Below are 25,984 nucleotides of genomic sequence, written 5' to 3'. Positions count from 1 at the left end.
TGAAGGCCTCTGTGAGCTGGGAATAACATGCCCCCTGAGGCACAAGCATGGAGATGGGCTCACCTCAGTGAGCAGTTCCTCACCTCATTGCAGGGGGCCTGGGGAGAGAGGCCAGAGGCTGCATTGCTCAGCCCTGCCAACCCCCACAGCCACAGCTACGCTCACCACTGCTGCAGCCCGGTCCTCAGCAGCCATCGGACATGCGGAATGTGACACACCTCCCAGAAATGATTTTGCTCCTGCTTCAAAGAAGCTTCAAAGCAGGGTTGTCAGCCTGGAAGCCATGTCCTGGCAGGGCTAGCTCTGCCTCCAAGCTGAGGAGAGCTAGACAATTCAAGCCAGTCTTCTTGCATCCTGAGCTCTGGCAGCTCTCCAGCAGCTCACATCCCAGGTGCCTTAAGTGCGTTCAGGTGACGAGCTCCTTAGCCAGCAGCAGCACTGGTGAAAAACCCCAGGGCCAGCTTCTTACCTGGAAGGTGGCACCCGCTCCAACACCGTGGTTAGCACTGCACGCCAACAACGCAAAGGGGAAGAAGTAAGGCACGCAAGGAGATTAAAAGCCCCTAGAGCAGGTGGGGTGAGAGCGAAAGGAGCAGAAACACGGAGGCAAGCCACTTTTCCAGCAGAGGGGAAGCTGAGAGGGTTCCTCCCCAGAAGTGTATGCTGGGGAGTTTTATGCCTCCCCGTTCTCCAGCCCAGACAGGGCCATTTGGGGAACAGCTGCAGGGGAGCTCAGGCATTTTGGTGGGAGGCCCACACACACACAAGGAGAGGGGCTCGGTGCACCTCAGGTCTGTGCGGAAAACCCACCACTTCCTTGCCTGCCAAGGGAGAGCAGAGGGTGACAGAAGGCAAGTGAGTCACGAGGGACCCCTTCACTCTCCTCAGCATTTGTCACGGCAACCAGCTGGATTGCACCGGTCTTTATACAAACCTGGCCCCGCAGTGTCCTGCCAAAGGTGCTTTCAGACAGCCATCTCCTAGAATAACTGCTGGGGGGACTGACAGACTTCCTCATCCGTGTGGGCCCTGCATCTGCCAGTGTCTAGTCCAACTCCTACTCCAAGCTTGCCCCGAGAGCCCTCCATCGCCTCATTAAGAACACCTGAACCAGTCTTTGCCCTAGCATTGCTACCTTCTCCCAAGGAGGCCACTACTCACAGTCAGCTGACTGCCAGACCTTGTACCGCTGAAGACAACCCTTGGAGGGCAGCAGTCCAGCCCGTTTTCCACTTCTTTCGGTCTTCTTACCTAGCCGCCATTGCCACAGGCTTCTCTGGCTGCTCTCGTCTCTGCTTCCTGACCATCTTCCTCTCTCCTTCCTAACGCTGAGGCCATGCCTGCCTCTTGCTGGGCTGGGTACAGGCCTCGGGGCTGCCTGCCCTCCTCTTTCTGGGCAGCCGGGGACTCCCGGGTGAGCATTGCCTGCCGCTGCCAGGAGCAAAGGGGATCTGGCTGCAGCCCTGCACAGAGCAACCAGCCACATCCTCCACCTGCCCCTGCCGGGGCTCTGTCTCCTCCCTGGGGGCAGTGGGGCAGCAGCTGCGGCAGCTCCAGCCAGTTTCCTTCGGCATGGCGGAGCTGGGCAAGCAGCTCCCGCTGGCTTTGCTGCAGCTCCGGCTGGACCCATGGAGCGGCTGCTCATTCTGCCCAGCTTCCTTTTCCTCTGCCGCGGCTGAGTGCTCTGAGTCTGAGGAGAGCACAATGCATTCAGGGCTTCCCTCTGCCCAGGGCTTCCAGGACCCTACAAGGACACAACTGTCTGACGAGGAGTCACTGTCCTGGGGGTCGGCAGGAGCCAGCAACTCTCTCCAGGCTTCTCCTCCTGCTCGAGCTGCCCCATCATCAGAGCTTTGCCGCGGCTGCTGGGCAGACTGTGTGGCTGCGGCAAGCTCGTGGGGGATGGCGTACGAGGGGCCAGGAAGCTCCGTGAGCCCAGGGCTACTAGCTCGGGATGGGCTCTGGGCTGGCACAGGAGTCCGGGCCGTCCCTGCAGCAGCTGCCAGGCTCAATGAGGCTGAGGGGCTTCCTTCGTGCCGGCTGGGAGCACGGTAGCCATACATGGCCTGCTGGTCGTAGGTCTCCATGCTGCACGAGCAGCGGGCAAAGCTGATGAGCTCGTGGAGGAACTGCTCGGTGCGACTCAGCAGAAGCAGCTCTAAGTCCTCAGCAAAGGCCTGACTGTCCAGGTCGTACCTCCTCAGGTTTGTCAGGACAATGAGCTCCGTGACAGTTAGCAATGTCTGGTGGACTCCAAAGAGGACTCTCAGTTCCCGCTGCAGCCAGGGCAGCAGTCTCTGAATGCTGGCCGGGCTGCGGCAGAAGAAGTCTGCCGAGATGTCCTGGGGGTGGCCGCCATCGGGAGCCCTTTGCACGCGCATCCCTGTGCGGTACAGAGAGCGGCGGAAGTTCAGCGTCTCCTCCTCCGTCGCTGCCGCATGCCCCTGAGGTCTCCTGTCAGCCCTGGCCTGCCTCTGTGGGGACAGCCTCTGGCGTGGCTCCAGCAGCCCTCCCTCTCTCTGCCTCTGCCTGGTGTGCCTCCGGGTCCCCTCCAGCCTGCTGCTGTTCTGCGGAGAGGGTCGCATCTGAGGAGAAGGGGAAGGCTGCTGCGGGTGAGCTGCAGGGTGACGGCGCCTCCGGATGGCAGGGCGGTGAGGAGCTCTCCGTTGCTGATGGCTGGCAACAGAACCATCTTCGGGGGGCCTGATGACATGCTCCTGGTAGTCATCTTCTGCCACCACTGTGTGCAGAATTGATCGGAAAGCCTGCTTGCACAGCGGGCATTCGGCCTTTGTTTTCGACCACCGGAACACACAACTAAAGCAAAACTTATGGAAGCAAGGTTTTATGTAGGCCACGTTGTCCAAGGTGTCCAGGCAGATGGGACACGTAGCGTCTGGAGCTGCAGGTCTTGGTGTTGTCTGCTGCAGAGGGCTGGGGGGAGCTGAGGGTAAGGAGCTGCCATCCGTTGCAGGTGCCTCAGCTGCTGATGCTGCACTCCGCTGCAGAAAGAGAGGCCGAGATCATTGCCCTTCCTGGGAAGACTGCGGAGGGCAGTGTGGAGGGCGGACTATGGTGCAGGCAGCGGTGCAGAAGAGCCATTGGCACAGAAACCCACACGAGGCTGCTTTCAGGATGAGAAGAAAGAACACAGGCACTGGTGCCTATCACCCAGGAAGGCCTCGGTGCCCTCCCATGACAGGGAGGTGTCATGGGTCAGTCTCCTCCTAACTCAGCAAGAGAGGAAGGAAAGACATTGAAAAATGTCCCGGCTCAGGAACTGCCTAGGAATTGCCGACATCTGCCTCCCTCCTTCCTCCGGAAAGGAAGAGGTCCCTCTTTGCACCAGTACCAGCCGCATCAGCAGAGCACAGGAGGCTGGGGGAGCATGCATTCAGACAGTTCTCAGAGCAACTCTTCCTTTACGAACTGGGAGCTGCCAGAAAGCTCAGGAACCAACATGCTGCCCCCGGGGAACGTGGACATCCTTGCCATTCTTGGGCACCCTGCCCTTTCTCCTTGCCCTCTTCAAAAGCATGCCCTTGCTGCTTGGGACTCAGCACTTCCCAAAACCCCACTGACCACCTCTGCTTCCTTGCACAGCCCAGCCTGCAGCATAGTTCCAAGTGCAGCTCACCACAGCTGCAAGTGCACTCCGAGGAAGAGGCAACGAGGTCTCTCAGCACTCCTGGAGACCCCTGCAGCCTCTTGCTACACACACGGCACTGGCCACAGATGCACAGCATGCCTGTCAGCCAAGTGAGCCCAGCAGGAGTATGTGCCCTGCCGCCCAGCCAAATTACAGCAGAAGTCCACAAGCCCTGCCCTGCCCCTGGCAGCTCTGACCCTCACCCTTTTCAAAGGATTGGTGGAGAGGTGACGAACCTTTTGGCGTTGGCGGCAGTGCGATGGCCCCTCTCAGCGCAAGAAGAGCAAGCCCCTTCCCTCTGCCTGTGTTGCCGCTCGTGGGGTGAGGGGCGAGGGTGGGTGGCACCTACCTCCATGGGCTCCTCTGCTGGGGGCCGTGCGGGTGGGGGAGCCAAACGTGCCTCACCTCCTCCAAGGGTTCAGGTGCGCTCTCTCTGGCGCGCTGTCAGCTTGAGGGCCTGTAGAGCACACGACTGTATGTGGCTGTAAAGGGAACAGGCTGCAGTTAGGGGAAAATCCTGCACGTGGCTTGGTAACTGCGGCTGTATAAAGGCGGCCCCAGAACTTCAGAGAAGTCATCGTAGGTACCATAAAGGGAGGCAGAAGCAAGGCATGAATCTGTGGAATTAGCCAGCACTTAGGAAGAAGGAGGAGAAGCCTGGAGGAGAGGGCTCCTGGGGAGTGGGGGGAGGTAATGCCTAGCTGAGGCATGAATAGCTGAGGTGGGATATCCAGGACGGCCGAGAACTGTCTAAGGGCAGCCAGATGTGTTTCCTGCAGACCAGAGGGAGGTGGCAAGGACCTCCCCTTGAGCTCAGTGAATTCTGAGTGGTTCTGCTTTTTAAAGGAAGATCTACCTGCTTGCTCACTCTGAATACACTGTCTGTGCACCTCCCAAGACCAGGAAGCTTTTGAGCTTGCAGTGCGGCGTCACCTCCGTCCGGTAGAACTCAGGCTTGTTCTGAGAGTTGAATATCAACAACTGCAGGGTCACGGAACCACGGAATGGCGGAGGGTGGAAGGGACCTCTGGAGATGGTCAGGGTCAGCTAGAGCAGGTTGCTCAGGGCCGGGCCCTGTTGGGTTTTGAATACCTCCAGTGAGGGAGACTCCACAGCCTCTCTAGCATTTCTTTCTGCCACCACAGCATGGCAGCACCTCATGCCGGCTCAAGCCAAAGATCCTAGAGGCATAACTGAGTTCAGTCGGTCCAGAGAGTTGCCTCCCAGCAGTAGAGACAGAGAAACAATAGCAGTTGAGAAAAATGACTGACCCAACTGGGACAACCTAAGCTCACTTTTCAGCTGTGGCTGTAAATGCCTTCCCCTCGGGAATAGCAAAAGAGTAACATAATCTTTGTGGCCTATAGGTAACAAAATCAGAAATTGTTTCAGGTTTTCTCTTAAGCCGTTTCAACAAACCCTTTCTCAATTTTGTTCCCACCACAAAATTCACTGCTGTTTTAACAGTCCTGGAAGCTAGAAGGGCAAAGATGGCGACACAAACCAACGTCGTTTTTTCACCTAGAAGAACGGACAGCACATTTCTTTTGCCTTCGGTCCCATAAGGAGTACTGTGGATTAAACGCACGTGCCCTAATAGTCTGTGGATCATTTTGGTGGAGGAAAAGGGGGCTGCGTCCTTCAATTTGATCAGTAGCGCACTGCCCCGGTCTGGGCCAGGCCCCGGCAAGGTCTCCGCCTCCAGCCATTCCCCTGCAAAGGGAGCAAACCCCAACGGTCCCTCCATGGAGCTGACATCAAAGCAGCAGCTGGAGCCCAGCTGGCCGCATGGCCTCATCCCTCCTGGCCCAGCCGTGGGGCCCTGAGGGAGGCTGCTCGCCCTGCCCCACTGCCCCCCCGCACTGCCTGTCCACCCGGGCCCTATGCCAGCCCTGGTGCTGGCCAGTTGCCCGGGACCAGGGCAGCTCCAGCTCCCTGCCAGGGGGTGGGAGTGCGGGAGGAGCCAGGCCAGGAGCTGGGGGGAGAGGCCGGACCTGCTGCCTGGCTGGGGCTGGAGCCCTGGTGTGGAGGGAGGCGGGGAGGGCCGGGGACCAGGCAGCAGCTGCGGGGCTGTGCCTGCGCCTGCTGCACTGCCGGGCCCTGCGGTGTGGGGAGAGGAGTCAGGAGGCAGGGCAGCGTGGGGAGGACGGCAGGGCGGCAGGGCAGGGGCAGGAGGGCAGTGGGGGCTGCAGCGAGGGGTCGAGGCCCGTGTTTCTGCGGCACAGTAGCACTCACACCACAGCCCAAGCCCCCTTGAAAGCACAGCAGCACGGGGGAAGGGGTGGGTAGGGGCAGGGTGTCAGCTGCCTCGTCAGCTTCCAAACTGTCCCTGGCCCCAGGGACACAAGGAAGCAGAGGACAGTGACACTCTGTGCCCCTTGTTCTTGTGTCAAGGAGATTCCCTGCCCCCAGACGGCCTGCAGCTCCCTCATGCCAGCGCCTCCCTCCAGGACAGCGCCAGAGTCCCTGCCCTGCGGCTCCTCAGGCAGCTCCTGCTGCCCCCAGGACACACCAGCCTGCCCTTAGCTGACACACAGAGAAACAGACTTCTCGCTCGCTTATTCCTCCTTGCAAGCACACGGTTGTTGCTTTGCTGCTCTCACCCTTACAGCCGGAAATGTCCCGCTAGAAGGCCCTATTCCCATCTCATGAGAAGACAGGACTCCTAGACAGGGCCAAGAAGGGAGTTACTTTCCTCATGCTTCAGGGACTGATTTAGAGGAGGTAAACAATACATTGAGAAGGCCCTGGCATGAAGCGGGATTCCGTTCCATCCCGTGCACTCCACACACTCTCAGGAGGGGGGATTCCCCTGTCCCCAGTTTTGGTGAGCACAAAATGGCTGTCTGCATGCCAGCTCCTTGTCTAAGCTCCCACTGTAATCAGTGGAGGTGGAGGGAGGGAGGGAGGGAGGAGGGGAATCCGCCCTGCACACACCAACACCTTTGAACTTCTGAAGGGACAGCGGTGGGCCAAGACGCGTGCAAGCGCCTGCTTGCTCTGATAGAGCAACTATGAGACCCAAACCCTGCCAGAGCATCAGCTGGCCGTGTGATAATCAGTGTCAGCCTTGCCTGCAGTGGCTGTCAGGTTCACAGAATCACACAGAAGCACGCAATGGCCAAGCCTGGAAGGGACCTCTGGAGATCATCTAGTCCAACCCCCCTGCTCAAGCCGGGTCCTCTAGAGCATGTTGCCCAGGACCGCGTCCAGGCCGGTTTTGAAAATCTCCAGCGAAGGAGACTCCACAAGCTCTCCGGGCAACCTCTGCCAGTGCTCCGTCACCCTCACAGGCCTCAAAAGTTTCTTTTGAGGGAATCTGATGTTACAGGGGGTGTTGATTTAGCACAATGATTCAGCAATGCCCTGAGAGCACAATTCAAGTGTATCACAGTACAAGTGTGAACAACATCTAGCTAGACAGTTCAAGCACAATACCAATCACAATACCAATGTGGTTGCCATTTCCAGTCTCAGACACGCTCAGCGTCACAACGCTGGTCAGGTCTGTGTGCAACAGCTGCGGTTAGTGAGCTGCATCCTACACTGTCCTTGCGATTCATGGGGCACCTTGCCCTCTGAGCCTTCTCCCATTGTAGGCGTTGTTGGTCAGTCACAGTAGGCTCTCGCAGGAATGACCGCTTACTGCAAAAAAATACCTGTCACCTGAGCCTGTGCTGTGGACAAACTGGTGTCCAGGCTGGCTTCAATAAGCTTACGGCTAGGAGGAAGGAGAGCTCGGGCGTTAAGCATGAAAACTAAGGGTGGCTGCCAAACAGCACAGGCACAGCTTGTCTCCCTGAGGCTTAGTGATCTGTCCCCCGCAGATTCCCAGGCCCAAAGCGCAGCGGATCAACAAGGCTGGACTGATCGCTCCAGGACAACACTGCGAAAAGGGTGATTATAGCGCGTGAGGGGTCTGCCCGCTGGAGCACAGCCCCTGAGCTTCCCGCGAGACAATAGCTGTGGGTAGCTGGCATCAGCGGGAAGCTCCTCTCTCTCAGCTAGCTGATAGGGGGAGTGGGTGTTGGCGTGCTCTTTCTCGGTATGCTGTTGGTTGGGGAGCACGTCCGAGAACTGAACCTGCAGTGTCTCTGATCTGCATGCAAGATGTGAGAGAGAGGCAGCATACCCGCCATGCGATGCATCAGCTATGGCCCACTCCAAGCTATCTCCCTGGGAAGCACACAGTGCAGGGGCCCCTATGGGATCTCCTTGTATTTGAGATGGCCTTGTTAGCAATTCTGCTAGTAGATCTGCGCTTCTGTTAGTGTTCATCATTCTGCCAGTAGATCTGATACCCGCCCATTAGTGAAGAGCCATGACATGAGTCTAAGCATGCCCCTACCGGGCTGTGCTCTGGGCAACGTGTGGGCTCCAGGTGCGACGCCTGTCCCTGCTGCCCTGCTGGCTCCTGCCGGCGCCCTGTGCCACTGACCGCTAGACCCCAACAAGGCAGGCCGGCTCAGAGGACACAGGGAGTGACTGGCCACAACTGTTGCACAGAAAGCTGGCTTGCTCTCCGTGCAAAGGGGACTGGAGGCTGGCCTCTGTTTCAGAGGAACGGCTTGGGAGCTGTGGGCCAAGCAAGGCCACCATCCCCATGGCGGGAAATGAGTCTGCCATGCATTGGGAAAGGCGTCTGCCTGTCTGCCCCTGCTGCCACAGGGTCCCCAGTGGTTGGGCTCTAGCGCAGAGCCCTTTTGGGCCAGGCCAGCTGGCATCTTGCAGCAGAGGCTGTGGGGATGAAGGGCTTCCCCAGGGCTTTCTCCTCCCATCTCCAGCCCTGGGCTTTAGGCCTCCGTGCCCGGGGAGGAGGCTGGGGGAGCACAAGAGGCGGGTGCCTGCCGGGGGGCACTGGCCACCCCTGGCCAGCGCTCTCGGGGGCCCTTTGTGACGGCCCTTTGTGACGGCCCCAACCTCTTGTGACAGCGCAGCGCTGCTGCATTGCCTCGGGCGGCTGCAGAGTCTCGCCCAGCTGCCTGGTGGTCAGACTCGTGCCAAGCTCGGGTGTGAGGCGCGGGGGGTCGAGCAAGGCTTTTGGGGCTGGTGCTGGGCTCGTGCTCTGGGGCTGGCAGCAGACCTTGGTACCGCTCGCCAGAGGCACCGCTGCCTGTGCCTCCTCGTGCCCTGCCTGGCAGAGGCGGCTGGGCTCCCACGGGGCGTGCTTGCAGAGTGGAGGTGAGCTGCGTGGGGGACGTCCAGCACGGGCTGGACCGGGTCGGGCCGGGCGGTGGGGGCGGTGGGACTCGGGGAACTGCCAGCGCCACAGCCCGAGTGTGCCTGCCCGTGGGCCAGGGCTGTACATGTGTGCCTGGCACACGTGGACTGTGGGGGAGCAGGGTGGCTGCTTCCAGCTGTGCACGAGGACATCGTTTGGAGCACACGCAATATGGGTCTGTAAGTGTGCACGAGTGTTTATGTGTGTATATGCCGGGAAGGGTAGTGACCACGTGAGCGTCCCTGTGTGCCCGAGCACACGGGCTGTAGCCCCCTCACACCGTGCTGCCTCCCAGCGCACAGCCCAAGCCATGGAGGTGGCGGATGTGAAGCTGGCCCTGCAGCGGGTACAGGCGCAGAAGCAGGAGCTGCTGAATCTCCTGGAGGCGCTGGAGAAGGACTATGAGGCGCTGCAGGGCACAAACGCCCGCCTGACCAAGCAGGTGGCCAGGTGGGGTGATCGCGACGTGGCTGGGCGCGGGAATGCAGGAGGCTGGGGAGGTGTGCGGAGGTTGGCGGAGGAAGGGCAGGCAGGTGGGAGGGCCTGTGCCGGTGCGTGTGGTGTGATGGCACCCCGTTGCTGCAGGCAGCAGAGGCGCAGGAGAGGGGCGGAGGAGCTGGAAGGGCTGCTGGCCGAGCACAGCAGGCTGCTGGAGCAGCTGAATGAAAGCAAGGAGGAGAGGGGCCATTGCAAGGAGCTGCTGCGGTGCCTGGTAGGCGTGGAGTGGCCTTGGTGCGCGGGGCTGGTGGTGCCCCCGCTGAAGGCCTGCTCTGTGCCCCCTCTGCTTGGCTCTGAAGCCCTGCTCTGCCCCCTTCCCCATGCAGCAGGAGGAGAAGCAGGAGCTGCAGGCTGCTGCCCAGGAGCTGGCGCGGGAGAACTGTGCCCTCAGGCAGCGGTGCTGCAGCAGCCAGCAGGAGCTGCAGGTGATGGAGGAGCTGCTGCCCCAGCTGGAGGTGAGTGGAGCCAGGGGCCTCTGGCTGCCCGCTGGTGCCTGCAGAGCTGGGTACAGAGGGGAGGCGCGTGCGAGGGACAGTGGCAGAGTGGGAGCTGGGGGCCGAGGGCAGCCGGGAGGGCGGAGGGCCTGGGACCCGCTGCCAGGAGCAGATCTCACAGGAGAGAGCCCGTGCCCTGCTGAGTGCTCCTCTTCCTCTCCTCTGCCGCAGGAGCGCTTGCAGGCAGCCAAGGAGGAGAGGCGCATGAGGCTGCAGGAGCTCGACGAGGTACAGGGGAGAGGGAGAGCTGCGCTGGCAGCAGTGGGGTGCCAGTGCTGGTGGGGTGCCAGTGCTGGCATCGGTGCACCCCTCAGCCTTGGCCAGCAGTGGGCCTGGGGAGGGCACTAGCCCCAGGGGCCGTGACTCCCCTTTGGCTGGCCTTGTCTGTGGCCAGCCCTCCCGGGGCCCTGGGGCGGGGCAGTTGCGAGGGGGCCGAGCCCTGGGGCTGGAGGCGGAGGGGGCTGCCCAGCTGCCAGCTCCACTGGTGGCATTGCATTGTGTGCCCTGTGAGTTGCAGGAGCAGCAGCGCTCGGCCCAGCTGAAGCAGCAGCTGCGTGAGCAGGAGAAGCGGGCAAAGGTAGTGCCAAAGGGGCGAGGGCAGAGGGTGGTGGGCGCCCACTGGCCGGGGGCTTTGGAGGAGGCTGCAGCAGGCACGTGGACCGGGCCCCTTCTGTCTGCCAGGTGCTGCGGGCTGAACTGAGGCCACTTCGAGAGGAAGTGGAGGAGCTGGAGCTGGAAAATGCCTAGTGAGTGGGCACCGGGGACACCTCTCCCCACAGGCGCATGCAGCAGCTCTGTGCTGCAGCTGGAGGGCCAGAGGACGCCAGTGCCGGCCTCGGGGAGGGGATGCAGGGGCTCTGTGCAGCATGTGGTGGGACAGGAGACCCCGATGGCTGCTGTGGGGCAGCAGTATGTTGCGACGGGCAGCCCCAGCGGCCATGGAGGTCAGCGCTCGCCCAAGCAAGCTCTGTTGCCTGCAGCAAGCAGCAGATGGAGCAGGAGCCCGAGGTGGAGGGGTCTGTGCTGCCGGAGCTGCTGGAAGCAAAGCTGGTAAGGGGGAGAGGCAGCGCCAAAGCCTGCAGGAGCTGGCAGGGTCTTGCTGGGGAGAGGGGCGCCATGCAGCCCCGTGTGGGTCCCACAAGTGTCCCCGCTCTGTGTTGGCCTGCAGGAGAGGCAGGAGCTGGCAAAGAGATGCGGCATGGCTACGTGGCTGCAGTGAGTTGCCCCTGGGGTCCCTGATGCCCTGCGGCTCACGTGTGGGCTGCTGTGCAGCGAGCGGGCTGCGGCCTGGCGGGTCCTGCTCACTGGCTGTGGGCTTTGCAGCTGGGAATCACGCCCTGGCAGCGCATTCCTTGCGCCAAGCTTTCTTCTTTCTGGGCTCCTGGCGGCTCTTCTGCAACCCTCCACCAGGGAGCGACGAGCAGTGCGTGTTGGGGGGTGGGGGCGCAGACGGTGGGGCTGGCTGAAGGGGCCCGCGTGGCCCAGCGGTGGGTGCAGGGCAGGAGAGGGTTGGGATGCACCTGCCCTGCGCCCTCTCCCATGCCTGCGCTGTGCCCCAGGAGACTCTGCACGCTCTTCATCTGCCTGGAGCTGGTCGTCGGCTTCGTGCTGGGCGCCGTGGTGCTCTACGCTTCCCAGTATGACCAGGAGTTCCTCTACCGGCTGCTGCTGTGGCTGCTACCCGAGCAGAGCTATGCTCACCTGGTGTACGTGCTGGGAGAGACCCTGAGCCTGTGGAGTGAGGGGCTGCTGCCTTCCTGACAGCCGTCGCCCAGCCCCGCGTCTCCGTAGGTCTCGGCCTCGTGGAGCCTGCTGGGTGCCCGCTGAATAAGACGTCCTCGGAGACCACTTTGGTGTGGTCGAGTGTGCTTTGTGCGCACGCAGAGAGAGGCCCTTGGAGCCCCAGAGTCTTTTCACATGGTGGCCTTTGTGGGCAGGGGGTGATTTGAGGTGGTTGTTGGGGGGGGGAGGGGGTTCAGGGTTTCCTTCCTTTGGTGTACTCGGTGTACTTTCCAAGGCCCGGGGTTGTCTTGTCCCAGGGTGTTGAGCAGGCAAAGGCGTCCGAGCCTGGAGACGGCGTGTGAATCGAGCAGACGTTGTGGACTCGTGAGGGCCACCGTGCCCCGCCATGGTCTTTGCACTTGGCAGTGTCCCTGAAAGCGGAGCCCAGGTCCTTGCCCTTCAGCTCATGCACCACTTTGGCCAGCACCAGCATGCTCTTGCTGACCATCTCCAGACAGGGGATGTCCTCCAGGCCCCTCATCAGCACCACCACAATCACCCCCTTTTACTTCCTCAGCCGCAAGGCCGAAGACACACAGGAGCTTCTCATTACCTGGGCCTCCCCTTCCTTCTCTTCAGCAGCCCAGGCCCCGGGGCCCTGCAGCGCCAGGTGCCACTGCCCTCCCCACCGCCGCCCGAGGCCGGTCCCCCGCAGACCCGCACGTCACAGCTCCGAGCTCTCTGCTCTCTCCACACGCGGCCTCGCGGGCGGCTCCGGCTCCTGCCCTCGCCCCAGCAGCGTGAGGCCGGCCCCGGGGCAGTGGGAGTTGTCCTCCAGCGGAGCCTCCGCCAGGAAAGGCTGCTGCCGCTGGGCCCCGCTCTGCTGGGCTCCCCTGTGGGAGTCGCTGGAAGGGAACTGGCCCCCGAAACCTGAGCTGGGCGCGGGAGCTGTTTGCCACCCTCCGGGGGAAACGGAGTGGTGCTTTCAGCCAGTGTTGTAGCGCGACAGGGGCAGAAAGGCCTGGAGCTGTGAGAGCTCCCATCCCCATAACAGTTTCCTTTCGAGGTATTTGATGCTACATGGGATGTCTGATTTAGCAGAGCGATACAGCAACAGTCTGAAACCACAATGCAAGTGTACACTTCACAAACTCTAGCAGTTGCATTATACAGTTCCATCACAACACCAATGTGATCCCCTTTACCCATTACTATCATGGGCTCACTGTCACAACGCTGGGCCTCCCCAGTCGCCAGGAAGGAATACGTGGGTTGAAGCCAGCTCAAGCCCGTTGCTCTCCTTTGCATCAAGAACTTTTTCAAACCCTTTACAGGTTAGGGCCCGTTTTCTTCCCTTTGTTTCCAATGTTCCTCGACACAAATGTCCTTAATTCCTTTCGCCCAGGCCCTTGCTTAAACCCAAATGGTAAAGACAGAGCAAAACCCTCTGCTCGAGGTGTGCATTGCTGCTGGAGACGGAGCTAGCTAAGCAGGGGTTCACGTTTCCTTGCTTCTGCCTTCTGTGCATCAGTGTTTCCTGGCTATGGCTGCTTTAGGAAAGCCAAGACTCCCCTGTTCCCTTCTGAATCACGAGGAGAAAATGGGTCTTGCCCTGTGTGATCAAACGGCTTCTAACGCACCAAGTGTTTGGTAAAGAAGGACAGAACAACAGTCTCTCTGGTCAAGAGTGGGTATTGTTACTTAACCCTCTTCTCCTCGGGCTGACCTTTGTAGTGTCTCTGGCTGTTTGCAGTAATGGTGAGTGACAAATTCTGTGTGCACCTTTGGGTGCCCTGGTCTTACATTAATGCAGACTTTAGGCAAGACTCTTAAATAATCCCTTTGTAACTGTTTGTTTGGGGGGGGTGTGCATGGTATTTTGTTTGTTTGTTTGTTTGTTTATGATGGCAGAGCTTCCAAAGCAAGTAAGCAAATTGCACCTTTTCGGGACAAGCCAAGTTCCCTTGTTTAGATCAGGTTCGTGTCTTCTCTGGAGCTTCTCTAGAAAGCTGAAGGCATGGAACTGTTGCAGGTGTCCTGAATTGTCCCCTGCAGGGAGGTCAGGTGTAATTGGATTGCTGGCAAACAATTTTCTTCTCTAGCCAGCAGTTTGTCAGAATGTCATGTGCACACATTTGCTATTGTCCCCATGAGCTGGGTTTTTTTCCTCTTTTCACTGTTTGTTATTTACGTGGTAGTTGACAAGTACTTTTTTCACATGTCTGTGCCATTGTTATGCAAAGCTATGAGTTTTGTAATTATTTTGGGGTAGATCCTGGAATCTGAGGAAAGGCTGTTGGGTGGTACAAAATGACAAGCTCTGCTTGTGAGGCAGGAGCAGCATCCCTTCTTGCAAAATGACTAACTTGGTCCAGTGTGGAGTCTTGCAGTTAAAGCCCCAGCAGATGCCGTGCTCCAGTCCTCGTCAACTTTCACATGATAGTCAGAAGGCCTCTTTGTCCGAGTTGACGCTTCCTACTCAGCCAGTGCGTATGAGGAATCTGTCTGCGTTGTCCCTCATAACCTGAGAGCCCCATACATCTAATGGTGCTTGAAAGCTGACTCGTGGTTTTTCTCCGAACACTTTCCCATCTGTCAGTGCAGACATCAATGTGGTGATGCTTGGGGCCCACTGCGAAATGATCTGGTCAGGTACAGAGTCTCTTATCACCATACTGGCTTGGGTGCCTTTAAAGCACAATGAGCATGGGCTACCCTGAGTGTTGGTTGTAGGTCTCTCCCAGGAAAAGGCGGATCTGTGTGTCACGTTGTGATCTCTCAAATTTACAGGACAGCGTACTTTGTGAAACCAACTTTAGTCTTATGAGCTTATTAGGTAAAAAAGAAAAAAAACCCCAAAAGCAAAGAAAGAGTGAATCCTTTCTGTGCAGACTAGCCTAAGTCATTAATTCTGTAGTTACTTAATTAGCTAGTTCACTGATTTGTTAACTCGATGATTCATTAATTCACATGCTTATGAGCAAGGCAGTTACCTAACCGACAGTGAGAGTGCTCATCCTTCCTCCGTCACGATGCGGGCATGCCCTGAATTGCACCGGGATGCACAAGAGCCTCAGCAGTGCAGCTGCTGCTGCATCCGCTTCCAAGGCTGCTTGAGTGAGCCGATGTATTTGGACCTTCCGGCTTGGCAGTTCAATCCCTGCCATGCCTATTGGTTGTTTTGGTTCCTGAGCAAGGATTTACTTAATTCCAAAGCACTTGGGTCTTATGTGGTGTTAACAAGCAGTTCCTTAAAAACCTGCAAGGATAGCAGACCTCATCCTTTTTGTCCTTGAGGATGGGGCGTATGGGTTGCTCTCCCTTTAGCCTCATGGTGCTGCTCCCAGCCTATGTCAGGCCGTAGCATGAGCCCTCCTTGCAGGGTCTTGGATGCCTGGGTTGTGCCAACTCCCCAGTATATTCAGAGCCAAAGCTTTGCTGTGAAGTACGTGGTGGCCCCTGGCACAAAGGAACTGCCTTTAGAGAGCAATCAGTAAAGCTAGGCTTTTGACCTGAGGGCAGACTGTCGGGGAGGGGCTTCCTAGTAGCAGCCTGACAGCTGAAGCGGAAGCGTGCTGTCCACGGAGGGCATTGCGTTCTTCCAAGAGCTTTGTAACTCTCCTCCTGGCACCTCCCACTGTTAGAGCTTCCAAATTATTGCAGCTCTGCAGCGTTAGCAAGCATTTCTGCATGTGTTAGCTGGCGTAACACAAATCTCTAGCTAACCTGGCTTCCTTAGATGTCTTTGCCATTGATGCCGAGGTGGGGAAGACGATTACACCAACAGCTTTCCAGAGCAGGAGCAGCGGGGTCCACTGGGTCAAACGAGCTGTTGGTTCACACTGGCACTCTCTTGGGCAGTGTTGAACAGCAGCTGTCTAGGAAGGAGGATCAGAAGAGGGCACTATATACTGATGTTTTCTTTTTTTTTCCTCCGAGCATTCTTCCAGCAGGCTGTGGCCTGGGAGCTTCCCCTGCCAGAGGCAGTAGCCCAAGGGCCTTTCCTGTATTTGTGCTTGCAGAGGGGCACCCACTCAGGCACACCGTGAATCTGTGGAAGGGCCTAATGCGGTTCCTTGCCTGATTCTCTGTCCCTTTTCTTCTTGCATTTGCTTTCCTCCTTTTGACCTCGGCAAAGCAAGGAGCACGTGCTTTCATGGAGCGCTCTGCTTGACTGGCTGGGTCTCCCTGGCCAATAACCACTAGGTCACAGCCTGTCATTTGTGCATGTAAAGTTAAGGTTTGGGTGTTTTGGCCCCCTAGATGCTTTACTTCCCCTGCAGTGAATATCCTCTGATGCTTTATTGCGCAGCCATTCGGTGTCCTTTGATCCTTCTGCAGCTCTTTTGGCCCAAAACAGGGAGATGAATGAGTGGGGTGCTTTTTTGCTTTGGTTTTGTTTTAAGCAGCCACTCTCTGCCGGAAGAAGGGAAGGCGCAAAGACATCAGAAGGCGGCGCTACAAAGGAGGCGTTACAAAGACATCTCTGTTCCGGAGTGGGTTGTTCCGCCCGGAAAAGGGAACTGGACCTCCTCCTCATGAGGCCTTAATCTGTACTACTGAGCCTAAGCTCTTAGAGAAAGCCCACAGGCATCTCGTCCTGTTCTTGATGTACCAGCTGAGAGGGCAAGTGGGCTGGGAAACCGAGAGAGAGGAAAGTTCTCCCTCTGTTTTGCATTCATTTGGAAATTCCACAGTGACTGAATGGAAGCGGCTGTGGGTTTTTTCTGGGCAAGTAGGCAGATTGTGTCTCCAGAGACAAACCCGTGTCATTTCACACGGGTGAGAGGAACTCCTGAACAGTAACAGATGCCTTGCCGAAATGAGAGAAGTGGGGCAGTTCTGTAGCTGTGAAGTGTCCGGGGCAGGGCCCGGGGGGGTTTGTAGCTCCCCCATGTTTGGTGGGTGGGATCAGGGCTGGAAGCTCACAGGGCAGAGCTGTGTTGTCTGCCTGGATTTCTGATACCTGCTTGCCAGCAGAAGCTGTGCAGTTCCTCTTGGGCAAGGGACGGCAGCCAATGGCTTTGTAATGTCTTTAGGGGAGGAAGGTGTTTAACCCTGTGACCTGTTAAAACAGGAGTTGTTTTGAGGGGCAGCTTTTCCTCAGGGGCTTGCAAGCTGTTGTTAGTGAAGGCGATGTGGTTTTGCTGGGTTGTCCTGTCTTGCCCCCATTCAGGAGGGGGGTGGGCAAAACCATGCTGCCCCCAAAGTGGCAGGTATGGGGTGTTCCTCAGATGAACTTTGTCACCTGAAAGACTTGGCAGCTGGGATGCTTAAGCGTATTTCTGCTGCTTTCTCCTAGGATTCCTTTTCAGTGGCATGTTTTTCGGGTGCGAGTCAAGGGTCTTCCTTCTGCAGGAAGATGGTGTGGGAAACAACGCTGCAGCAGCTGTGGGGAGACATGCCCTGTGAGGGTAACACTGTGATCACCTCCTGCTGAGGAACTCTCGTGTTAATTATGTTTCTGACGCCTTCTTCCAAAAAGCAGCCAGCACTCCGATTTTCCTCTATCGGCTGCAACGTAGGGATTAAGCTTTTTTCTTCTTGTCCTGCCTGTGCAGACAGTTCCTCTCTTAGGAGTTAGCTACTGCACCTAAAGTGCAAGCCCATGAGCTTGCTGTGCCCCAGCTGGTGGGGAGTGGGGGAGCTAGCCTCCTGCCAGGCTAGCTATCTGAAACCATCCTAATACTCTCCTCTGACATTAACTACCCTCCAGCAAGAATTACTATGGCCTAAGGATAACTACGAACAGTAACTCTAACTAACTCTAACTATAAGTAATAATGCTAATGGTAACTATATGATAACTATAATAACTGCCCTAAGTATAGCCAGGCAGACTAGCTGTCTCCTACCCTTAGAGAAATTACAATGACCTAAGGATACTCCAACTGCTCTAAGAATACTGTAAGTAACTACACGCTAAGACTATGATAACCAACTCTACGCTAGCTATCCTAACAGCATCCTATCACTGTAACTACCCTACATTCTCAAAAGAGCCTTGGCAGGAGCGGTGGGATCCGTTTGCAGGCTGTGTTCTCCATCGTGCCGTGGAGGTGGAGGGGAGCCCTGGGAGGGAGGTGCCCCTGCGGCCAGCCGTGTCTCTGGGAAGGACCATTTGGCCAGGTTGCGAGGGGGGCTGCCCTTGCCTCTGTTGAGCAGAGGAACTCGGATGCTTTCCCGATTCAGTGCCAAGAGTGGGGAAGGGGGGAGGTGTAGAGCTGTTGCTGTGGATGCGCCGCCTCTGCTGTTCTAGTGAGTCCCTTGTTGCCGGCAAGAGTGCTGAAAAGTCTGTGAGAGATGGGCGAGCATTTACGAGACACCACACAGCCCCTGAGCTGAGCTTCCCTGGTGAAGAGAAGGGCTGAGGAGCCCCGTGGCAGGGAGAGGGAGAGCCACTGGAGAGCACTCTGCAAACATGGAACTTATTCTCCAGCTCCTTATTCTCCTGCTTCAGCATCCCTCTGCTGCCTATAAGGCACTGGGAGAAACACGGGTGAGGTGCTTGTGCTGCAGCTTTGCCTAAGAAAGAATAACCTGCCGCTGCAGTTAGTTCTTTTGGTTCAAGCAAAAGAAAGGAAGCTCAGTGGGGCTAATGTGCTGATGTGTCCTGAGGGCTCCAGAGCTTTGTGTGGTTGTTTCCAGAAGGAATTTTGGCACTTCAAAATAAAGTTTCTTGAATTAGGCGTGATCTCAAGATTGCAAAGGCAAGTCCTCAGCAGTGAGAAATGGTAGAGACTGGAAGTCTCTCCTGCTCTGGCGAGGTGCTCTGGGACTCGGAACGTGTGGGAAGCGGAAGGGCAGGGGTCATTGGCGTAGAGCAGGGGAAGGGCTGACTGGGAGTCCAAACTCCTGGGTTCTCTCCCAGCTCCAGCGCACTGCAGGCAGGCAAGTGTGGGGACGGTCATTTCTCCCCTCTGGGCCTCAGCCAGTCCCTGGGTGTTCACTGTCGGCCCAGCGCAGTTCTGCTGCTCCGTGTCTGCTTACCGATGTGCCCGTGGACACTGCGTACCCAGCTGCTCAGCTGGGAGAGGTAAGGGAGCCTCTGCAGGACGCCACTGGTAAGGAGTCAGACTTTTTTTTGCTGGCAAGGACAAGCTTTGTCTCTTTTTAAGCGTTTCTTTTCCCCCTCTGTAATCCCGATGCTGGCTCAAAAGACGTATGTCATGGTATAGAAGGGAAGCAAATCTCCTCTCTGATTGCAGGTGTGCCTGTAGGTGAAGCTTCCCCAGCATCTCAGCTGGACGAGGTTTTGGCGCCTCTGCGGAATCCTGCGGGTGAGTAGGCAATACTTTTTTCCTGGAAGAACAAGCTTGTGTTATTATTTAATTTCTCACTGCACTCCTGTTATCACTCTCGTGACTCCAGAGAAATATATCTCGATAGACAAGTGAGGGAAATCTCATCTCGGCATGGTGTTGCCTGGTGCTGGCTAAGGGAAAAGCCTGAGGACGGGAGTTTGCCCCAAATCCTCTCTGACTCACGCTGACAGGGAGCCATAGGACATCAGAGACCAGTCCTGAAAGCTAGTTGCGCACAAGTGTTCTCTGGAAGAGCTGCGAGAGGAGGAAGGGGAGATGCCGCCTGTGTTTTAGGGAAGCCGGAGCACACAGTGGCTGCTGGGTTGGCGAGTCTAACCGGCACCACTTCAGCTGGAGCTGTGCCTTTGTGCAGCCAAGGACCCCAGAGTCCCTGGCTCAGAAAGCAGGAGCACAAGAGAGCCTGCCTCCGTCAGCCTGGGCTTAGGGTGCTGCGCTGGGAGTGCCTCCCTTTGTATCGAGCTGGGAGTTCCCGTTGTTCCTACCAAAACCTAGCCAAGGTTGCAGTCCCAGGGTTTGCTTTCAGGCAGAGATGTTAACTCCTAAGTTAACATGTGGGAAAGCTGAAGGCCTCTGTGAGCTGGGAATAACATGCCCCCTGAGGCACAAGCATGGAGATGGGCTCACCTCAGTGAGCAGTTCCTCACCTCATTGCAGGGGGCCTGGGGAGAGAGGCCAGAGGCTGCATTGCTCAGCCCTGCCAACCCCCACAGCCACAGCTACGCTCACCACTGCTGCAGCCCGGTCCTCAGCAGCCATCGGACATGCGGAATGTGACACACCTCCCAGAAATGATTTTGCTCCTGCTTCAAAGAAGCTTCAAAGCAGGGTTGTCAGCCTGGAAGCCATGTCCTGGCAGGGCTAGCTCTGCCTCCAAGCTGAGGAGAGCTAGACAATTCAAGCCAGTCTTCTTGCATCCTGAGCTCTGGCAGCTCTCCAGCAGCTCACATCCCAGGTGCCTTAAGTGCGTTCAGGTGACGAGCTCCTTAGCCAGCAGCAGCACTGGTGAAAAACCCCAGGGCCAGCTTCTTACCTGGAAGGTGGCACCCGCTCCAACACCGTGGTTAGCACTGCACGCCAACAACGCAAAGGGGAAGAAGTAAGGCACGCAAGGAGATTAAAAGCCCCTAGAGCAGGTGGGGTGAGAGCGAAAGGAGCAGAAACACGGAGGCAAGCCACTTTTCCAGCAGAGGGGAAGCTGAGAGGGTTCCTCCCCAGAAGTGTATGCTGGGGAGTTTTATGCCTCCCCGTTCTCCAGCCCAGACAGGGCCATTTGGGGAACAGCTGCAGGGGAGCTCAGGCATTTTGGTGGGAGGCCCACACACACACAAGGAGAGGGGCTCGGTGCACCTCAGGTCTGTGCGGAAAACCCACCACTTCCTTGCCTGCCAAGGGAGAGCAGAGGGTGACAGAAGGCAAGTGAGTCACGAGGGACCCCTTCACTCTCCTCAGCATTTGTCACGGCAACCAGCTGGATTGCACCGGTCTTTATACAAACCTGGCCCCGCAGTGTCCTGCCAAAGGTGCTTTCAGACAGCCATCTCCTAGAATAACTGCTGGGGGGACTGACAGACTTCCTCATCCGTGTGGGCCCTGCATCTGCCAGCGTCTAGTCCAACTCCTACTCCAAGCTTGCCCCGAGAGCCCTCCATCGCCTCATTAAGAACACCTGAACCAGTCTTTGCCCTAGCATTGCTACCTTCTCCCAAGGAGGCCACTACTCACAGTCAGCTGACTGCCAGACCTTGTACCGCTGAAGACAACCCTTGGAGGGCAGCAGTCCAGCCCGTTTTCCACTTCTTTCGGTCTTCTTACCTAGCCGCCATTGCCACAGGCTTCTCTGGCTGCTCTCGTCTCTGCTTCCTGACCATCTTCCTCTCTCCTTCCTAACGCTGAGGCCATGCCTGCCTCTTGCTGGGCTGGGTACAGGCCTCGGGGCTGCCTGCCCTCCTCTTTCTGGGCAGCCGGGGACTCCCGGGTGAGCATTGCCTGCCGCTGCCAGGAGCAAAGGGGATCTGGCTGCAGCCCTGCACAGAGCAACCAGCCACATCCTCCACCTGCCCCTGCCGGGGCTCTGTCTCCTCCCTGGGGGCAGTGGGGCAGCAGCTGCGGCAGCTCCAGCCAGTTTCCTTCGGCATGGCGGAGCTGGGCAAGCAGCTCCCGCTGGCTTTGCTGCAGCTCCGGCTGGACCCATGGAGCGGCTGCTCATTCTGCCCAGCTTCCTTTTCCTCTGCCGCGGCTGAGTGCTCTGAGTCTGAGGAGAGCACAATGCATTCAGGGCTTCCCTCTGCCCAGGGCTTCCAGGACCCTACAAGGACACAACTGTCTGACGAGGAGTCACTGTCCTGGGGGTCGGCAGGAGCCAGCAACTCTCTCCAGGCTTCTCCTCCTGCTCGAGCTGCCCCATCATCAGAGCTTTGCCGCGGCTGCTGGGCAGACTGTGTGGCTGCGGCAAGCTCGTGGGGGATGGCGTACGAGGGGCCAGGAAGCTCCGTGAGCCCAGGGCTACTAGCTCGGGATGGGCTCTGGGCTGGCACAGGAGTCCGGGCCGTCCCTGCAGCAGCTGCCAGGCTCAATGAGGCTGAGGGGCTTCCTTCGTGCCGGCTGGGAGCACGGTAGCCATACATGGCCTGCTGGTCGTAGGTCTCCATGCTGCACGAGCAGCGGGCAAAGCTGATGAGCTCGTGGAGGAACTGCTCGGTGCGACTCAGCAGAAGCAGCTCTAAGTCCTCAGCAAAGGCCTGACTGTCCAGGTCGTACCTCCTCAGGTTTGTCAGGACAATGAGCTCCGTGACAGTTAGCAATGTCTGGTGGACTCCAAAGAGGACTCTCAGTTCCCGCTGCAGCCAGGGCAGCAGTCTCTGAATGCTGGCCGGGCTGCGGCAGAAGAAGTCTGCCGAGATGTCCTGGGGGTGGCCGCCATCGGGAGCCCTTTGCACGCGCATCCCTGTGCGGTACAGAGAGCGGCGGAAGTTCAGCGTCTCCTCCTCCGTCGCTGCCGCATGCCCCTGAGGTCTCCTGTCAGCCCTGGCCTGCCTCTGTGGGGACAGCCTCTGGCGTGGCTCCAGCAGCCCTCCCTCTCTCTGCCTCTGCCTGGTGTGCCTCCGGGTCCCCTCCAGCCTGCTGCTGTTCTGCGGAGAGGGTCGCATCTGAGGAGAAGGGGAAGGCTGCTGCGGGTGAGCTGCAGGGTGACGGCGCCTCCGGATGGCAGGGCGGTGAGGAGCTCTCCGTTGCTGATGGCTGGCAACAGAACCATCTTCGGGGGGCCTGATGACATGCTCCTGGTAGTCATCTTCTGCCACCACTGTGTGCAGAATTGATCGGAAAGCCTGCTTGCACAGCGGGCATTCGGCCTTTGTTTTCGACCACCGGAACACACAACTAAAGCAAAACTTATGGAAGCAAGGTTTTATGTAGGCCACGTTGTCCAAGGTGTCCAGGCAGATGGGACACGTAGCGTCTGGAGCTGCAGGTCTTGGTGTTGTCTGCTGCAGAGGGCTGGGGGGAGCTGAGGGTAAGGAGCTGCCATCCGTTGCAGGTGCCTCAGCTGCTGATGCTGCACTCCGCTGCAGAAAGAGAGGCCGAGATCATTGCCCTTCCTGGGAAGACTGCGGAGGGCAGTGTGGAGGGCGGACTATGGTGCAGGCAGCGGTGCAGAAGAGCCATTGGCACAGAAACCCACACGAGGCTGCTTTCAGGATGAGAAGAAAGAACACAGGCACTGGTGCCTATCACCCAGGAAGGCCTCGGTGCCCTCCCATGACAGGGAGGTGTCATGGGTCAGTCTCCTCCTAACTCAGCAAGAGAGGAAGGAAAGACATTGAAAAATGTCCCGGCTCAGGAACTGCCTAGGAATTGCCGACATCTGCCTCCCTCCTTCCTCCGGAAAGGAAGAGGTCCCTCTTTGCACCAGTACCAGCCGCATCAGCAGAGCACAGGAGGCTGGGGGAGCATGCATTCAGACAGTTCTCAGAGCAACTCTTCCTTTACGAACTGGGAGCTGCCAGAAAGCTCAGGAACCAACATGCTGCCCCCGGGGAACGTGGACATCCTTGCCATTCTTGGGCACCCTGCCCTTTCTCCTTGCCCTCTTCAAAAGCATGCCCTTGCTGCTTGGGACTCAGCACTTCCCAAAACCCCACTGACCACCTCTGCTTCCTTGCACAGCCCAGCCTGCAGCATAGTTCCAAGTGCAGCTCACCACAGCTGCAAGTGCACTCCGAGGAAGAGGCAACGAGGTCTCTCAGCACTCCTGGAGACCCCTGCAGCCTCTTGCTACACACACGGCACTGGCCACAGATGCACAGCATGCCTGTCAGCCAAGTGAGCCCAGCAGGAGTATGTGCCCTGCCGCCCAGCCAAATTACAGCAGAAGTCCACAAGCCCTGCCCTGCCCCTGGCAGCTCTGACCCTCACCCTTTTCAAAGGATTGGTGGAGAGGTGACGAACCTTTTGGCGTTGGCGGCAGTGCGATGGCCCCTCTCAGCGCAAGAAGAGCAAGCCCCTTCCCTCTGCCTGTGTTGCCGCTCGTGGGGTGAGGGGCGAGGGTGGGTGGCACCTACCTCCATGGGCTCCTCTGCTGGGGGCCGTGCGGGTGGGGGAGCCAAACGTGCCTCACCTCCTCCAAGGGTTCAGGTGCGCTCTCTCTGGCGCGCTGTCAGCTTGAGGGCCTGTAGAGCACACGACTGTATGTGGCTGTAAAGGGAACAGGCTGCAGTTAGGGGAAAATCCTGCACGTGGCTTGGTAACTGCGGCTGTATAAAGGCGGCCCCAGAACTTCAGAGAAGTCATCGTAGGTACCATAAAGGGAGGCAGAAGCAAGGCATGAATCTGTGGAATTAGCCAGCACTTAGGAAGAAGGAGGAGAAGCCTGGAGGAGAGGGCTCCTGGGGAGTGGGGGGAGGTAATGCCTAGCTGAGGCATGAATAGCTGAGGTGGGATATCCAGGACGGCCGAGAACTGTCTAAGGGCAGCCAGATGTGTTTCCTGCAGACCAGAGGGAGGTGGCAAGGACCTCCCCTTGAGCTCAGTGAATTCTGAGTGGTTCTGCTTTTTAAAGGAAGATCTACCTGCTTGCTCACTCTGAATACACTGTCTGTGCACCTCCCAAGACCAGGAAGCTTTTGAGCTTGCAGTGCGGCGTCACCTCCGTCCGGTAGAACTCAGGCTTGTTCTGAGAGTTGAATATCAACAACTGCAGGGTCACGGAACCACGGAATGGCGGAGGGTGGAAGGGACCTCTGGAGATGGTCAGGGTCAGCTAGAGCAGGTTGCTCAGGGCTGGGCCCTGTTGGGTTTTGAATACCTCCAGTGAGGGAGACTCCACAGCCTCTCTAGCATTTCTTTCTGCCACCACAGCATGGCAGCACCTCATGCCGGCTCAAGCCAAAGATCCTAGAGGCATAACTGAGTTCAGTCGGTCCAGAGAGTTGCCTCCCAGCAGTAGAGACAGAGAAACAATAGCAGTTGAGAAAAATGACTGACCCAACTGGGACAACCTAAGCTCACTTTTCAGCTGTGGCTGTAAATGCCTTCCCCTCGGGAATAGCAAAAGAGTAACATAATCTTTGTGGCCTATAGGTAACAAAATCAGAAATTGTTTCAGGTTTTCTCTTAAGCCGTTTCAACAAACCCTTTCTCAATTTTGTTCCCACCACAAAATTCACTGCTGTTTTAACAGTCCTGGAAGCTAGAAGGGCAAAGATGGCGACACAAACCAACGTCGTTTTTTCACCTAGAAGAACGGACAGCACATTTCTTTTGCCTTCGGTCCCATAAGGAGTACTGTGGATTAAACGCACGTGCCCTAATAGTCTGTGGATCATTTTGGTGGAGGAAAAGGGGGCTGCGTCCTTCAATTTGATCAGTAGCGCACTGCCCCGGTCTGGGCCAGGCCCCGGCAAGGTCTCCGCCTCCAGCCATTCCCCTGCAAAGGGAGCAAACCCCAACGGTCCCTCCATGGAGCTGACATCAAAGCAGCAGCTGGAGCCCAGCTGGCCGCATGGCCTCATCCCTCCTGGCCCAGCCGTGGGGCCCTGAGGGAGGCTGCTCGCCCTGCCCCACTGCCCCCCCGCACTGCCTGTCCACCCGGGCCCTATGCCAGCCCTGGTGCTGGCCAGTTGCCCGGGACCAGGGCAGCTCCAGCTCCCTGCCAGGGGGTGGGAGTGCGGGAGGAGCCAGGCCAGGAGCTGGGGGGAGAGGCCGGACCTGCTGCCTGGCTGGGGCTGGAGCCCTGGTGTGGAGGGAGGCGGGGAGGGCCGGGGACCAGGCAGCAGCTGCGGGGCTGTGCCTGCGCCTGCTGCACTGCCGGGCCCTGCGGTGTGGGGAGAGGAGTCAGGAGGCAGGGCAGCGTGGGGAGGACGGCAGGGCGGCAGGGCAGGGGCAGGAGGGCAGTGGGGGCTGCAGCGAGGGGTCGAGGCCCGTGTTTCTGCGGCACAGTAGCACTCACACCACAGCCCAAGCCCCCTTGAAAGCACAGCAGCACGGGGGAAGGGGTGGGTAGGGGCAGGGTGTCAGCTGCCTCGTCAGCTTCCAAACTGTCCCTGGCCCCAGGGACACAAGGAAGCAGAGGACAGTGACACTCTGTGCCCCTTGTTCTTGTGTCAAGGAGATTCCCTGCCCCCAGACGGCCTGCAGCTCCCTCGTGCCAGCGCCTCCCTCCAGGACAGCGCCAGAGTCCCTGCCCTGCGGCTCCTCAGGCAGCTCCTGCTGCCCCCAGGACACACCAGCCTGCCCTTAGCTGACACACAGAGAAACAGACTTCTCGCTCGCTTATTCCTCCTTGCAAGCACACGGTTGTTGCTTTGCTGCTCTCACCCTTACAGCCGGAAATGTCCCGCTAGAAGGCCCTATTCCCATCTCATGAGAAGACAGGACTCCTAGACAGGGCCAAGAAGGGAGTTACTTTCCTCATGCTTCAGGGACTGATTTAGAGGAGGTAAACAATACATTGAGAAGGCCCTGGCATGAAGCGGGATTCCGTTCCATCCCGTGCACTCCACACACTCTCAGGAGGGGGGATTCCCCTGTCCCCAGTTTTGGTGAGCACAAAATGGCTGTCTGCATGCCAGCTCCTTGT

At 58.2% G+C, this 25,984-nt stretch overlaps 2 protein-coding genes across 2 annotated transcripts; both read right to left on the bottom strand.

Moving 5' to 3' along the window:
• Positions 1-406: 406 nt before the first annotated feature.
• Positions 407-2,900, bottom strand: LOC138062416 (E3 ubiquitin-protein ligase Topors-like; the record flags this gene model as incomplete). Its single annotated transcript, XM_068920498.1, has 2 exons — positions 407-506; positions 1,858-2,900. Coding segments are annotated over 2 exons (1,143 nt in total), but the record flags the coding sequence as incomplete, so codon positions are not given.
• Positions 2,901-19,876: 16,976 nt separating this feature from the next.
• On the bottom strand, positions 19,877-22,370 carry LOC138062415 (E3 ubiquitin-protein ligase Topors-like; the record flags this gene model as incomplete). Its single annotated transcript, XM_068920496.1, has 2 exons — positions 19,877-19,976; positions 21,328-22,370. Coding segments are annotated over 2 exons (1,143 nt in total), but the record flags the coding sequence as incomplete, so codon positions are not given.
• Positions 22,371-25,984: the final 3,614 nt, after the last annotated feature.

The sequence above is a fragment of the Struthio camelus genome, chromosome 27 (assembly GCF_040807025.1).
Source record: "Struthio camelus isolate bStrCam1 chromosome 27, bStrCam1.hap1, whole genome shotgun sequence".
NCBI classification, from domain to species: domain Eukaryota; kingdom Metazoa; phylum Chordata; class Aves; order Struthioniformes; family Struthionidae; genus Struthio; species Struthio camelus.
The sequence above is the reverse complement of the archived record's forward strand: the minus strand, read 5'-3'. Positions and strand labels throughout refer to the sequence as shown.